The sequence below is a fragment of the Rhipicephalus sanguineus genome, chromosome 1 (genome assembly GCF_013339695.2).
Source record: "Rhipicephalus sanguineus isolate Rsan-2018 chromosome 1, BIME_Rsan_1.4, whole genome shotgun sequence".
Lineage (NCBI taxonomy): Eukaryota > Metazoa > Arthropoda > Arachnida > Ixodida > Ixodidae > Rhipicephalus > Rhipicephalus sanguineus.
The window spans coordinates 211,170,275-211,187,155 of NC_051176.1; the positions used below are offsets into that span (position 1 = coordinate 211,170,275).

Genomic DNA, 16,881 nt, shown 5'->3' on the forward strand with positions numbered 1-16,881 from the left:
CTGCAGCCTGGTTAATTCGGACAATTCTAGGAGCGCACCACACACGAACAGCCGCAAACTGTGACACAAAGGAGCAAAAACGGCGTTCGCGCAGACAGCCAAAACGAGGCTGTGCAGTCTGCATCGCCACCGTCAGTTGTACAGTAACGATAACGGCATTTCAGGTTAATTTCAGGTTAGCATGTTTTGGGTTAAGACAAAAAGGTCTTGAGCCGTGGTCACATTGTGAACAGTCGCGGGTGGTGAAAATTGTAGCTTTAACATTGCTCTTATGCAAAGTAAGTACAGCATTTGCATATTCATCAAGAAAATGAAAGTATATTGATGTAATAAACAATTGTTTACTGTTTAATTGATACTTTCTATAATTGGGAATTCAGTTAATTCGGACATTTTTTCTGGTCTCGTAAAATCTGAATTAACGAGCTTTTACTGTATATGCCAGTGGTGGCCACTGTGGCTGTGGGCGAGGGTGCATCGGTTTGAATTTTTTTTTCCTTTTCAATCCGTTAGCCTTTGGCATGCTCGCCCAACAGCCAGACTTCATAGTTATAACCAGTAATGCAGCACAGGTGCATTACAGTAAGTGGGTTACTTCACCATAGAAAACAGCCCAAAGTTGACTGTGCAGCAGTTTCTCACTGTCATGACCAGTATGTTGCTAAAACCAGTATCGCTACTGTAGTAGAACTCAAGTGCTGTTTTGTGAACAGCTCACTTTTTTTTTCTGCACAGCAGCAATTTCTTTAATGGGTTGGAAAGCAATCTGGCCACCTACTCATGCATTGTGCCCACTTTGAAAAATCATTCTGGAAAAGATGGGGACAGCGACGAAGTCATGGAAGAATAAATTTTTTTTAGAACGTTGTTTTTGTAACATATTGGCATTGCTGCATGTGCTGAGCAGGTTCCTTGCATTTTAGATCAATATTTCGGCCACCATTAGCAAGTTGTACTATCACCATTGCAAGCTATATTCTTACTGAATGAAGCACAAGAAAAAGGGGGCTGTTGTGATACGACACTGCTCCTGAATGAAGTGTACTGTAGCTGTTGATACATTGATTACAACTCGATTTTGCTATCTAGCTAAGATATTTTTATATTTTATGAACATGACTCTGGGCTCCTGAAGGGCACCGAGAAATAATTTTTGCCACCGCACTTAGCTAAATGCATAATGCACAGAATTGTAGGAGAAGGTATTCATATATTGGTCTTTTTTTTTAGCTAATAGCCATATTTTAAACAGAACACTTAGAGGTGTTGTATAATTATTAATACTTTTCATACCATATTACTCGCACCATTGTAAACCTTATACTTCCTAGTATCCAGTTATATACCTAAAGCAATATTTTGATTAGTTGTCATTGCTCCAGTTCCCAGAAAGAGTGTTAAATTGTTTTAAATTAACTTTGGAACTACTTAGCCTATTACATAAACGATTCTATATTTGCAATGTGCTAAGAAAACTTAACAAAGCTGTGCTTTTTCATTAAATTTGGTAAAGGAGGTTGCAAAGAGGCCCTGAATACCGACTCCCCCCTTCAGTGCAAGCATTTTATAACAAGCTTTGTCTAATCATCTATTGCACTCTTTTTTTTTTCTAGCAATTAAGGTCTTTTGTTACTCCATAGAACTTATGAATCAAACTATGGCCTGTTAAACATATTTGTCCTGCTTCCTTTTCATATCTTGCTTAAAGGGACACTAAAGACAAATATTAAGTCGACGTTGATTGTTGAAATAGCGGTCCAGAAACCTCGTAGTGCTACTTTTATGCCAAGGAAATGCTCACTTTGAAAATAAAATCACGTTTAAGTGGTCCGCATCGCGTTAGCGCACTTCAAATCACCCGCCTGAAATCCGACTTTCATACGTCACTGCTGCCGTGCCCAACGTTGCCCGCCTTTACTGCGCGGCCGCCGACACTAGTAGCAGCAGAGCGAAAGTAGCGGGACCCACAGCAGCAACAACGGCCATCGAAGCCATCGAAGCTTGCCGCAATCGCCGCAATGGATGTGGACGGAGAACTTGACAACGAGACATTGGCTTGCGACGCTGGGCTCCAATTCAGCGACTTGAGCCCCTATGAATGCGGTATGCTGCTGAGGGCTCGTAGTGCCGGCGTCGTTGCATGCGGCATTTTGTCGAACTTTCTGTCAGAACGACTTTCACGAGCGTGCGAAGCACCCGCGGCAGTACGCGATCCCGAAACTACCACTGAGACGCGACCGCGTGAGCGAAGCAGGGCACCGGGCGGAGCGCAGTTCGGCGAAAACGGAACCTTTGAACCACGCGCGACGTTCCCCATGGCAACGCCACAGAGGTTCTTTTTTCCATGAATCAAACGGAAACGAACAAACAACATTTTATTACGTCTTTTGATGCACGGAAGGTTCTTTTTTTTATTTCTGCTAGTTTGATTAATAGTGATTCATTGTAGGCAGACTCTCGTACATCATCGGGATCACTTCAAAAATGTCCCATTCGTGGCGCTCATCATGTGATACATTTAGCTTAATTTCTCGGTAAGTAGGGCACCGCTGTTGATAATATTGCCGTTTTAGAAGTTGTCATACTTGGAGCTTTCACTCTGACATAGATTGTTATTTGCCTTTAGTGTCCCTTTAAATAGAGTGTAGCAGTTTTTTTTCGGAAAAGGAAAAAAGAAAGCCTTGTGTATCCTACAAAAAAGAGACCATTTTTCCCTGCGGTAGGTGAATGCAATGATGCACTCAATGTCACAGCTAGTGCTTTCTTTTCCCTTATCTCCAGATGTATGACCTTGGCTCTCCTGGAAGCTCATATAACAGCGTGACTGGCTGTCCTCCTGCTGAGAGCTCATGCAGTGAGGCAGCGCTGCTCCACCAGTCCTGTGGTCATGGCCACTGCCTTGGAACCTACAAAGGGGCAGAATGTGTATGTGACCCTGGCTGGCATGGTCCAAATTGTGACAGGGGTAAGTGCAACCGCCTGTGCTAGCAACTCTTACATAATTTTCTTTTTTTCCTCTTAGCCTTTACATTCGTACTAGGGGTGTTTGAATAGTGACATTTCTTAATCGAATTGAGTATGCATATTTAACGGAAACTGTCTTCTAATGTAAAATCAAATACAGGTTAACCCCTTTATAAGAGACACTGATGTAAGAGACATTTGGGTATAAGAGACACAAGTGTGCCTACATTGAAACAGGGGTTGATCAGAAAGTGAGAACATAGTACCCTGCTTATAAGAGACACTGGTGCCTGTCTCTTGCAAAGGGGTTCGTTCAGCTGTATCAAAGAGTCCATTATATCTAAACAAGGCAAATGGAAAGGTCACGTGTAGTTGATTTCATTTTTTTTTTTTTAAGAATGAAGCGTTATTGCATTATTTGATATATCGATTGCCATTTGCATCTACACTTCCTGTCACCTGTGATGCTCATGACAAAAGCTGAAAGGTGACCTTATCAGTTGCATCATGGTAACGTTAGTGGTGAAATGACTGGGAATTGTCCACATAATTTCTTTCTCTAAGCTAAAAAAATAAAGTAGAAACCAATTTGGAGGCTGTCTAAAGGCGAAGCATCTCTGCTGAGTGGCTGAAAATGGAGTACATGGTAATAAAATACGCCACATATTCATTAGGAACTAATTCCTTTCTGCAGAAGCTGCAGCTCACTTGCTGTAGAATTATTTGGAATTGTAACCACTTGCCTGGCTGTCTTCCCAAGAAATGTTGTTATCCCATATATTTGGGCAGAAATGAATATTGAGCAATTTAAAATAGTGGCTTTTCAAATGAGTTGTGATTCATATAGCAACGGCTATTTCACATACACAGCACACCGTCGCGCCAAAGGTCTTTGCACTTGAGGACATCTACAGAAAAGGTACACTTAAAGGGGCCCTGCAACACCTTTCTTAGTTATATTGGAATAGTCTCATTATTGACGTATGACTCTTCACGAGTCATATGCCGCAAAAATTTTTCGAATCCGTCAAGTCTAAGTGGTGTTACCAAATTATAGAGATCACGTTCCGCAGCTTTCTCCCTCAACTCAACGCCGCGAGCGCGCGCGGAAAGCTAGGCAGCGAGTCGAGGGCGGCAGCGCAGAGGAGCGAGGCTCCGCCCAAGAGCGCCGGCGGTGTTTTTTTCTTCATTTTTTTCTCTCTGACATCTGGGCGCAACCACGTGGTCTGTGCCACCACTTCCGGTCGGCTTGCGTCGTTCTCGTCGAGCGGAGCCGATATCGCGCGTGCTTGAAAACTGCGCGTCGGTTTGGTAATGTTGGGTGTGCACCTCGAACGCCGTAGTGTTTTCATCGCTCTGCCAACCATGGAAGCAAACCTGCGCGCTCGTTTGGAACGAATGACAGCTGAGATCGGTTTCGGCCCATACTCCGATACACCGCCTCGTAAGACTGCACTGGCAGACGACCCCGAAGCGCCGCCATTACCGGACGCCAGCATTGTTATCGGAGACACGCTGCGCCCGTGCCTCAGTCGGTCGTGCCGACGATGCAGTTCTCAGCTGACGAGGCAACACTCGAACGGCTGCCACTCTCAGCGGCAACCGCCGATGGTCAAAAGCACAGAAATATTCACGTTTTCGGCACTGCGCATGGCGAAGAAAACGGGACCACGCAACTACGAGCAGACGAGCTGTCGGTGAGACCGGAAGTGCTAATATTAATGTTTGTTCGGTGTTTTTAACGCGATAACAGAATATAAACATACATATTATCTACTTATTGAACTCAAAATTAACAACGAAAGTAATAATTAGGGTGTTATCGTGATTATAACATCAGCCAATGGTGGAACTGCCGACAATCGCGTCATATTTTGCGGACTAATACATCATTTGTCGAGAGAAGAGGGAGCGATTTTCAGCTGACTTTGAGAATATATTGTAAATTCCAGGCCGTGCGCATCGCTGTAATATTTCGCTCGCGTGTTCTCGGGAGCCTCAACTACCGATCGGCAGCGCTTTTTGAGCATGTTCGAAAAGTGTTGCAGGGCCCCTTTAAGAAAGGGTAACCTCCTTTTCAGTCAGTCTCTTGCGGAAGAGAAAATACATAACTTGCAACTACGTCACACCGCGGAACTCTGGGATACTATTTCGCGGCATGCGCCGCCATTACCGAGCACATGGCAGCAGACGACGTCGATTCAAGCTGTGCGGCTCTCGCATTTCCCGTCAATGCTGCTCATCGCAACGGGAGATTTGTGCGATATTTGGCTGCTGCACGAGAAGTGTAAATCAATAAAAAAAACACCAGACGCAGGGACGTACTGTTTGCCAAACGTGATCACAAACCCGTGCGACCGCACGTAAGAGCTGTCCGAGAAGCGAAGCACATGGCTTATGCGTGCGTAAACAGGAAGGACCTCAGACGTTGCACAACGTTTGTGTGCGGGCGTCACTTCATAACAGGCAAGTTATGCTTCTGAATCTCCTCACCGTTTTGCCGAGTGTATTACCACGGAGTTATGCGCGAGATCAATTTTTGTCGAAACGTGAAGCACCGAATTGAACACAGCGACCGTGCCTTGGTTTTCTGGAGGCCCTCTGTGCTCTTCGGTGAAACGAACCTCGACTGGGCGCCAAACATGTTATTGGGCCATGTATTTATGCAGCAATCAGCGACGAAATGTGTGCAGTTTGAGCGCCGCAAAATGCAGGCGGCCAAGAGCGTCGCTGTAGGTGACTCGTGCGAAGTTGTTTCAACCATTACGTGCGACACCACTGACGACACTGCAGGCTGCATAATGTCCTGAACGATTCTCGTTCGTCATAAGCGCAAGACAAGCAATCAAAACACTCACACTACACCGAACGATTCGTGCACGAACGTAAACACAGCGCGGTCACTGAGACGTATGTGCTCGGTGATGGCGGACGGAAGACAGGAACTGACGTCACTTGCAAGTTATGTATATCTGAACTTATCTGTGGGTTTAAAGGGGAACCTTATATATGCAATCCTTCAACAGCACATGTATGGGGCTTTATAGTTTAGTGACACAATTTGACCAGAAACACAACTTTTAAGGAATGTTTTGTCAGTTACAGTAGCACCATGTGCTTTGCTAGATGCCTTACTGAAAACATGGAGGCCATGTTGTGTGTCAGCAATAAAACTCCTTTCGATGGGGCACCAAATGCAGGGTTTACTTTAAATCAGTTTAGTTTGCTGGTGTGTCAGGGGTATGATTCATATGTAAAATTTTAACTTTTTTTCACCTATGATTTCTATCTATGCTGTGATCTGTACCTATTTCTGAGGAAACTATAGGTCCGGCTGACCTTTCTGTCTTTCTACAAATAAATCTCTCTCTCTTGATCCACCAGAAACACAGTCTAAGATGTTCCAGCAAAGCAGCTACATCAAGTACGCACTGCCATTTGACCCTCATCCGTACAAGACTGACATCCAGCTACAATTTCGTACACGTCAGAAACATGGAGAGCTTTTCCGCATCACAAGCAAACATGGGCGGGAGTACTGCATTCTTGAGGTGATTACGTGTTTGCATTTACTTTACTGATTGCTGATTACTGATTGGTGATTGCTTTTTGAGGTTTCATGAATTTTTTTGTGCACGTTATATGGTTGCTGGAGCACATTCCGTCTTGTCACTGGTTTAGATCCGGGACAAGAAGCTGCGCTTTCGATTCAACCTTGACCGAAGTCGGTCCTCTGAAGAGCGCGAGCTGTGGCTTCCCTGGGTGTGGGTGAATGATGGCCAGTGGCATACAGTGCGTGCCCTGCGCTACGGTGCTTCAGCCAGCCTGGCTTTGGATGGAGGCAGTGGGCGGCGCTTCAACGAGCTTCTGGATTGGCAAAGTCCTCACCAGCATATGTGGGTTGAGAAGCAGAATGTCATTGCAGGTGGAGACGTCCAATATGTTGGTCCTGGTGTGACTGTTGTTGACAATGATTATCAAGAAGGTGAGCTAGCATGTGCTTTGAGAGAAGTGCATTGCCATTAGCTGCATATTTTGCTTCGGTAAAAACAAGCCTTTGCCGGTACTTGTGCATTGCTGGGGCACTTGCCCAACTACTGCATACCTCAGCATGAGCGAAAAATTGTAATTTCTAGCTCAATTTCACAACGTAGAATTACTTCAATGCATTGCATTAGTCAAACATGCTTCATCTGAGCCAGCGTGTTTGTGAGTACGCTGGCTGAGAGCGGTTTTGCCGCGAGACGAAACCAAGCTTACCACTGTGTGCCAGTGCAGGCGCAGATGTGTGAGCAATAACCGATGCTCTGGCCTAAGCAAACTTTGGAATGGAAACGAAAGATCAGTGGCACAAAAAAAAAAATTACCTGCATCCCCACAGGAGGACAGCACTTGCTGGGTTTCTTGTTGGAAAATTCGCGCATTTTTGATACATAGAGATGGCGGCGTAAATGTACAGCATCAACCAATTGGGACTTGTTTACAGTGCCATATATTCACGTCATTGACCCTCAAAAGGAAGCAGTTCGGCATGCCTGACTTGTGATAAGCCACTGCCATTTTGACAGGAACTGTGATGAGCAATGAGCTGGGAAGTGTCGAGAAATGTTGGTACCCTGTTTCTCTGGCAACTTGTCATTTCATTTTTCTTGTTTTTGGCAGGTTGTATGAATGACATCCGGCTGGATCAACACTATTTACCATGGAGAGTGGTTCTGAATATGCAGCTGTAGTCGAATGGCGCAACCTAATTGATGGATGTCCATCCAACAACCCCTGCCATGGTATCAGTTGCCCACGACCCTTCGTTTGTGGGACCTCTGGATGCTCCACGAATGCAGGTCAGTTGTCAGGTCCTTCGAACAAGTTACCGTATGTAGTTGTCAGTTTTCGTTTCAGGACTTTTTTGCATATTATGAGCAGTGCAACACAGGCTTGTTCAAGCAGCAGCCAAACGAGCATTTCTTCTGGCTCTCTTTCTGTATTTTTTTTAAAGATGGATAATGACTTCCCTTTCGTCAGACTGCATATGTTTACATATGGCTAGGTACCTTTTGATTGACAGTTTTAGAGGACGTAATCTTAGACACAGGGTAGGCTTGCATCATTTTGGCATTTTGCCAAGTTTTAAAGCTTTGCAAGACAGTGTGATGGTCTTAGTTGGTATGTTTGTTTATTTTACAAACATTTTAAAGGTTGGAACTGAACTTTAGTGACAAATACAGTCTCCAACGAAAATTCACCCAAATGGTCAATGTGTAGAACAGTCTGGCAGGCCTAAATCTCATATAGAACAGCCCTCAGCCTTTATCTAGTCTTTGTGTAGTTGTAAGCAACATTGGAGCTTGAATATAATCAATAATCTGCAATAGGCTAATATTGGGGTAGCTTGGGCATAACGCGTAGTGTTCTTCAGTACAGTAGACCTCTGTTAATTTGACTCTGATTAATTTGATCGGGACCAAAGCCCCCGGCTGGCACTCTGATATTTATGGCCCCACACTATGATTCTGACAATTTCACTTTGTAAATTGACCTTCACTTGATAATTCAAAGGTAACCAGGCGGCACACATACACTTTCCCCCAATAGTGAGCCTAGTGGTGACTTCAGTGGCTGCAGGAGCTGTCTTGGCAGCACATAAGGCACAGGGAATGTGTTTGAACACGTCATCTTTTGTCAAAAGTGCCTATTTCCGTCCTTCCGTGCAAAGCTTTTGAAAGAAACTATAGCTTTTTGAAAGAAGTGTTAATTGCAGTGCTTAATAGATAACTACCAGAAAAAATGCCCGAATTAAGGAATTTCTAATTGTCGAAGGCATCCTTTATTAACAGACCTTTATTTAATGAATAAATATGCAAATTGTCTTCTTATTTTACATAAAAGCAGTGTGCAATGTGTTATTCTGGTAGTCTCGCAACTTCTTTCCCAATGCTGCTACTGCAAAAAAAACAGTGTTTTTGTCTGTAAAGTTATTTCTTGCCCTCCGCATTCTCTGGCCCCCTTTACTATCACTATGTTCGTATGGCAATAATTTTTGTCACCAGTTTGCTGGCTGGCAACAGATAGTCCGTCCATCATGATGGAGCTGGCGAGTTTGATGCCAGCATGCAGATCGTGCTAGAATTGCTCTTCATCCTCGACAGTGTCCACAACGTTTGAAACTTTGCACACTAATTGAACAGAATCAAAATGAAATTATTGAATGCCACGTTAGCTGCATGCATAACCATGGCTGCTATTGATAAAGTCATAAATAGCATCCATACACCTCTGATGGCATGCAAGCTGCCTGTGTGTACTGAGTCAAAACAAAACTATTTGTTTGCAGCAACTGCTGCGAATAAAACCTAAGTTGCTAATATGATTGAAGTTGGAGACCACGCAGCTTTGAAGCCAAGTAAGCAGCCGTAGCACTATGGGCAAAAATGAAGCTACTGTTTAACCTGCTGCTGTGGACGAAATAGTGGTCGCCATCAGTGTCATCATAAATAGTGCCCATGCATTTCTGAAAGCATGTGTGTGTCTTACGTGCACATGTGTAAACAGTAACTACCATTTGCCGCAACCGCTGTGCATGTACCCTAGATCACTAGGAATGCAATCACAGATGGAGGCAGTTCTGGAGGCACGCCATAACACAATGGTAAACACAATTAGGCACAAAGTGTTTTGGCTTTCTTGTTACCGTAAGCTTGTGGTTAGAACTATGAAGATGCGGGCTGGATCACATCGTTTCTGTTGAGCACTAGCCTGTTCTCGCTGTCTTGTGTTGCGTTTGTGGCCCTTTGCACTCAAGGCTCTTTGGGGATCGTCCATATTAATCAGAGTGTGATTGAACATATCTAAATTGACAATAGCTTGATGTAATTAAATAATGCACATGCTTGCCGGGACCAGAGGACGAGTCTAATTATCTGATTTTTTAATGAACTAGAGCCAAATCAACGAGGTTTTACTGTATATGGTGACAGGTAGCTCAGCAATACTCACCACAGTGTGTGTCATTTGGGTTACATGGATTAGTGTGCTATCAGCAAGTATGTATATTATAATGTTTAAAATAGGGAATTAATAACTGCTGAAAAAGTGGCAGCTCAGGTACTATATCCATTTATTGCCATATTATACCCTGCTTACCTTTTGAGGGTCGATTTTCTGGCAAAATGCGTCCCAGAAATGTGTATTTTTTTATTGCTGGATTAAATTATTCAGACGAATCTGTGTAAGAAAAAAATTGTCTGAAATTTTTTTGGGTGACAGCAAAATAAATTATTTAAAGAAAACTATACGGCTGTTAAAAAATTATGCCTTGTAATAAATGTCTCTGTAGTTCAGAGAAATACAAAAATAAGTGCACGAAGTGGCATCAAGTGGAAACACGGAGGGAGAAAAGCCACCTTTTTCCAATCAGCACCGTCTCGCCGTGCAGGCTTTTGAGATGTTGCTCGCTCACAACATCTGAATCTTAACTCTTAAGTAACGCCTCGTGTGACGGGCTGACATTTACTGAATAAGATTCTTCGCCAGTCGAGCGGCGATTCGGAGGAATCGCCACTAGACTCACTTTTGCTGTCGAGAAACCGGCGCGCACTTCCATAGCACAAGCAAACTGCGTGGGTGAGTGCACTGAAGAAAATTGTGTAGTTGCGAGCGCATCCGGAACGCAAAAACAAGTCTGAAACGTATAATAATGATTCGTCTTATCGCCAGTGAAACGGAAGCGGTTTTTGCGAGTCCCCAGAACGGGTAATGCAACCACAGCAGCATTGTTTGTGTCAGTCAGCGCCTGCACGTAAACAGGCGTAATCGCTTACTGGGGAGCAATAAACAAGATAGTAACAAATCCGTCACCTTTTGAAACATTCTAAACCAGAAAGCCATCAGTATTGCGGGTGCAATAAGCGGGAACTGGCCGGAGGACGAAACCGAAACTAGCCGGTGCACCGCTGTAGTAGAGCATAAAAAAGAAACGGAGAGGCATCGGCACTAGAAAAAATTCTACGCATTCCCGAAGTGAGGCAGCACATGCCAAGCAAGAGAAATGATCGAAAAAGTTGTGCGTTTTAAACATACAGGCAATGACATACATGTATGGCGTGAACCCTTAAAGGGTTAATACTTTACAGAGTTTACATGCAATGCTGTGGGAAATGATCGAAAAAGGCGTGCGTTTTAAACATACAGCGGGAACATGCTGTGGGAAATGATCGAAAAAGGCGTGCGTTTCAAACATACAGGCAATGACATACATGTATGGCGTGAACCCTTAAAGGGTTAATACTTTACAGAGTTTACATGCAATGCTGTGGGAAATGATCGAAAAAGGCGTGCGTTTTAAACATACAGGCAATGACATACATGTATGGCGTGAACCCTTAAAGGGTTAATACTTTACAGAGTTTACATGCAATGCTGTGGGAAATGATCGAAAAAGGCGTGCGTTTTAAACATACAGGCAATGACCTACATGTATGGCGTGAACCCTTAAAGGGTTAATACTTTACAGAGTTTACATGCAATGCTGTGGGAAATGATCGAAAAAGGCGTGCGTTTTAAACATACAGGCAATGACATACATGTATGACGTGAACCCTTAAAGGGTTAATACTTTACAGAGTTTACATGCAATGCTGTGGGAAATGATCGAAAAAGGCGTGCGTTTTAAACATACAGGCAATGACATACATGTATGGCGTGAACCCCTAAAGGGTTAATACTTTACAGAGTTTACATGCAATGCTGTGGGAAATGATCGAAAAAGGCGTGCGTTTTAAACATACAGGCAATGATATACATGTATGGCGCGTTGAACCCTTAAAGGGTTAATACTTTACAGAGTTTACATGCAATGCTGTGGGAAATGATCGACCCAAAAAGGCGTGCGTTTTAAACATACAGGCAATGATATACATGTATGGCGTGAACCCTTAAAGGGTTAATACTTTACAGAGTTTACATGCAATGCTGTGGGAAATGATCGAAAAAGGCCTCGTGCGTTTTAAACATACAGGCAATGATATACATGTATGGCGTGAACCCTTAAAGGGTTAATACTTTACAGAGTTTACATGCAATGCTGTGGGAAATGATCGAAAAAGGCGTGCGTTTTAAACATACAGGCAATGACATACATGTATGGCGTGAACCCTTAAAGGGTTAATACTTTACAGAGTTTACATGCAATGCTGTGGGAAATGATCGAAAAAGGCGTGCGTTTTAAACATACAGGCAATGACATACATGTATGGCGTGAACCCTTAAAGGGTTAATACTTTACAGAGTTTACATGCAATGCTGTGGGAAATGATCGAAAAAGGCGTGCGTTTTAAACATACAGGCAATGACATACATGTATGGCGTGAACCCTTAAAGGGTTAATACTTTACAGAGTTTACATGCAATGCTGTGGGAAAATGATCGAAAAAGGCGTGCGTTTTAAACATACAGGCAATGACATACATGTATGGCGTGAACCCTTAAAGGTTAATACTTTACAGAGTTTACATGCAATGCTGTGGGAAATGATCGAAAAAGGCGGGTGCGTTTTGAAACATACAGGCAATGATATACATGTATGGCGTGAACCCTTAAAAGGGTTAATACTTTACAGAGTTTTACATGCAATGCTGTGGGAAATGATCGAAAAAGGCGTGCGTTTTAAACAAACAATGATATACATGTAGGCGTGAACCTTAAAGGGTTAATACTTTACAGAGTTTATGCAATGCTGTGAAATATCGAAAAAGGCGTGTTTAAAACATACAGGCAATGATTAATGTAGGGAAACCTTAAAGGGTAATACTTTACAGAGTTTACATGCAATGCTGTGGGAAATGATCGAAAAAGGCGTGCGTTTTAAACAAACAATGATATACATGTAGGCGTGAACCCTTAAGGGTTAATACTTTACAGAGTTTACATGCTGTGAAATATCGAAAAAGGCGTGTTTTAAACATACAGGCTGACTAATGTATGGCGGAACCTTAAAGGGTTAATACTTTACAGAGTTTACATGCAATGCTGTGGGAAATGAAAAAGGCGTCGTTTTAAAAAAGCAATGAATACGTGCGAACCCTTAAAGGGTTAACTTTACAGTTTACATGCTGTGGGAAATGCGAAAAAGGCGTGTTTTAAACATACACAATGACATACATGTATGGCGTGAACCCTTAAAGGGTTAATACTTTACAGAGTTTACATGCAATGCTGTGGGAAATGATCGAAAAAGGCGTGCGTTTTAAACATACAGGCAATGATATATGGCGTGATGAACCCTTAAAGGGTTAATACTTTACAGAGTTTACATGCAATGTGGGGAACGAAAAAGGCGTGCGTTTTAAACAAAGGCAATGTTATGTATGGCGTACTTAAAGGGTTTACTTTCAGAGTTTACATGCAATGCTGTGGGAAATGAAAAAGGCGTCGTTTTAAAAAGCAATGACATACGTGCGTTTTAAACATACAGGCAATGATATACATGTATGTGTGGCGTGAACCCTTAAAGGGTTAATACTTTACAGAGTTTACATGCAATGCTGTGGGAAATGTTTTAAACATCGAAAAAGGCGTGTTAACTTTACGTTACATTAAACATACAGGCAATGGGAAATGACGAAAAAGGCGTGCGTTGTTTAAACAACCCAAGTTAATACTTTACAATGACTGTGGGAAATACATGTATGGCGTGAAACCCTTAAAGGGTTAATACTTTACAGAGTTTACATGCAATGCTGTGGGAAATGATCGAAAAAGGCGTGCGTTTTAAACATACAGGCAATGACTTTACAGATACATGTATGGCGTGAACCCTTAAAGGGTTAATATTTTACAGAGTTTACATGCAATGCTGTGGGAAATGTTTTAAACATCGAAAAAGGCGTGCGTTAATACTTTTTAAACTGTGGGAAATACGAAAAAGGCAATGATATACATGTATGGCGTTAATACTTTGAACCCTGTGGGAAATTAAAGTTTTAAACATACAGGTTAATACTTAAAGGGTAATATTTTACAGAGTTTACATGCAATGCTGTGGGAAATGATCGAAAAAGGCGTGCGTTTTAAACATACAGGCAATGTTAATACTTTACATACATGTATCGAAAAAGGCGGCGTTTTAAACATGAACCATGTATGGCTTAAAGGGTTAATACTTTACAGAGTTTACATGCAATGCTGTGGGAAATGATCGAAAAAGGCGTGCGTTTTAAACATACAGGCAATGATATACATGTGTGGCGTGAACCCTTAAAGGGTTAATACTTTACAGAGTTTACATGCAATGCTGTGGGAAATGATCGAAAAAGGCGTGCGTTTTAAACATACAGGCAATGATATACATGTATGGCGTGAACCCTTAAAGGGTTAATACTTTACAGAATTTACATGCAATGCTGTGGGAAATGATCGAAAAAGGCGTGCGTTTTAAACATACAGGCAATGACATACATGTATGGCGTGAACCCTTAAAGGGTTAATACTTTACAGAGTTTACATGCAATGCTGTGGGAAATGATCGAAAAAGGCGTGCGTTTTAAACATACAGGCAATGACATACATGTATGGCGTGAACCCTTAAAGGGTTAATACTTTACAGAGTTTACATGCAATGCTGTGGGAAATGATCGAAAAAGGCGTGCGTTTTAAACATACAGGCAATGATATACATGTATGGCGTGAACCCTTAAAGGGTTAATACTTTACAGAGTTTACATGCAATGCTGTGGGAAATGATCGAAAAAGGCGTGCGTTTTAAACATACAGGCAATGACATACATGTATGGCGTGAACCCTTAAAGGGTTAATACTTTACAGAGTTTACATGCAATGCTGTGGGAAATGATCGAAAAAGGCGTGCGTTTTAAACATACAGGCAATGACATACATGTATGGCGTGAACCCTTAAAGGGTTAATACTTTACAGAGTTTACATGCAATGCTGTGGAACCTGCGAAAGGACGTTCATTTATCAAGATGCATCACTCCACGTCTTTTATGATCAAGTTTGTTAGTCGTGCATGCTTGTGCAAGCCTGCACGTGAAACTGCCATGACATAGGTTGCAAATGAAATTTTTTGGAATGGAAACAGAATAAACAAAATTGGTCATAAAGACAATGAATGATATGAGGTTATTCTTATGGGCAAGGGCCATTTGATAGCCCAAAGAGTGCCAAACCAAAATCATACCGAAGAACATGTTTACAGCCCTATAACAGTTTCTAAATCTTTAGATTTTGTTTTTTCATTTATTACTGAATCTGAATAAGCACAACTTCACATAACCTCTGGTAAAAAAGGGCTTAATTGTTTCTTGGCACAAACTCTGCTACTGCAAGTCTTGCTAGCCTGAATAACACTGCTTGCTATGGGTGAGATGGAGTGTAGGTATGTTGCTAGCTATTGTAGGTCTCTGTTCAACACTTGTGAAAAATAACATTATAGGAGAGCTGTGCGAATAGCAAAATTTGGGTGCGAAGTAAATGTGAATGTTAAGGTTACAGTGCAGATCAAATCGAATATTTTTCTAATATTTGCGAATATTTTTCTAATACTTTTAAGCGAAATTACTGAAAAAGTTGCAGAGGATTCCTAAGCATATTTCTTATGAGATAGCAACATGAAAGCGTTTCTTTTGGTTAGGTTGGTGCAGCGCTGGAAGAGTGGTGTTCCCTAATTGTATTTATTTACATGATTTGGTGCAACCAGTGTGGTGTCGACAACACTTTACACATGAAAGGATAAAATGCTAGTTCCTCAACCTATCTACTCCTCCTTCAACTTCTGTGGAGGCTTAACTGACAAGGCTGCGCTCCCTTCGAGTCTGGAGTTCCTAATCAGCCCCATAGACGTTAATGTATAAGAACATCTGAAATTTAGGATGCCGAAAATCTTCGTCATCTGATTATTCGGACTTTCTGCCCAAATTTCAGGTCCAAAACTGCATTAATTAAAGCCCCCACCTCTACTGCATCTATCATCTCGTAGATTCAAACCAGCGGCGAGTCATTCCATTTGCGGCTGTAGCAGAGTCCGAAAGGCAGCTTTGCTGCAATTCCAGAGTGTGATGGGGCGAAGCATATCGAAAATATGAAACGGCCACTGTCATGGCTCAGTGCAGCCGGTGCGGCGATGTCTTTACGGATAAGCACCGGAAATGCACGGAGGCATATGACGGCAGGCGGCAAACGCGCCAGTACGGCTTAATCACTGACAACTAGGCTTGTGCGAATAGTAAATTTTAGGTCCAAAACGAATTCGAAGTGAATAGTGATTTGGTCAAAGCGAATTTCGAAGCGAGTTTGAATAATTTATACCACATATTATAAAGAAAAATTACCATATTTGTCATGACCCAACTAACCAGCACAATATTTTTAAAGTTGAAACAAGGCATATGCATATGTCATTCTTTTTGGTTCAAAGGGAAGTGGAAGCAACTTTGAGTAACAGCAGGATTTGACTTTCGGCAGAATGCAAGTGATAACCTGTAAAATATGTTACGTTTTAAAATTTACTATACTTAGAGCATATAAGCCAGTATAACAAGCTTTTAAACTTAAAAAATGATGAATCGTGAGGGTAATACAGTAAAGCCTCATTAATTCGAACTCTGTGCGGGATTTTGATATAACAGAGTTCGAATTAGAAGTATAACAGAGTTTGAGTTAGAAGGATTTCTTTGGCCCCGTATTTTGCAATGTAAATTTGAGTGGATAATTTGAAGCGGCGGTCAGTACCAGCCCGGTTAATTCGAAAATTTTGGGTGCCATGTGCCAATTCCCCGATCCTGACTTAGCCGCAAATCCGCAGAAATGATGGCCCTTAGGAGCCACAAGGCAATGCAATGTAGCGATACTAACGAGTGACAAGTGAAGCATCCCAGCCCTGTTGCTGCCAGCGCAAGAAAAAAACT

At 42.3% G+C, this 16,881-nt stretch overlaps 1 protein-coding gene across 1 annotated transcript in view; it reads left to right on the forward strand.

Annotated features, from left to right (window-relative positions):
• LOC119406622 (neural-cadherin) overlaps window positions 1-16,881 on the forward strand; it is a gene marked incomplete in the record, with an annotated part of 278,852 nt that overhangs the window by 241,821 nt on the left and 20,150 nt on the right. Inside the window, 6 exon segments of the mRNA XM_049419025.1 lie at window positions 2,782-2,965; window positions 6,349-6,515; window positions 6,646-6,949; window positions 7,627-7,665; window positions 7,668-7,775; window positions 7,778-7,805. Coding sequence (XP_049274982.1) covers window positions 2,782-2,965; window positions 6,349-6,515; window positions 6,646-6,949; window positions 7,627-7,665; window positions 7,668-7,775; window positions 7,778-7,805 — 830 coding nt within the window.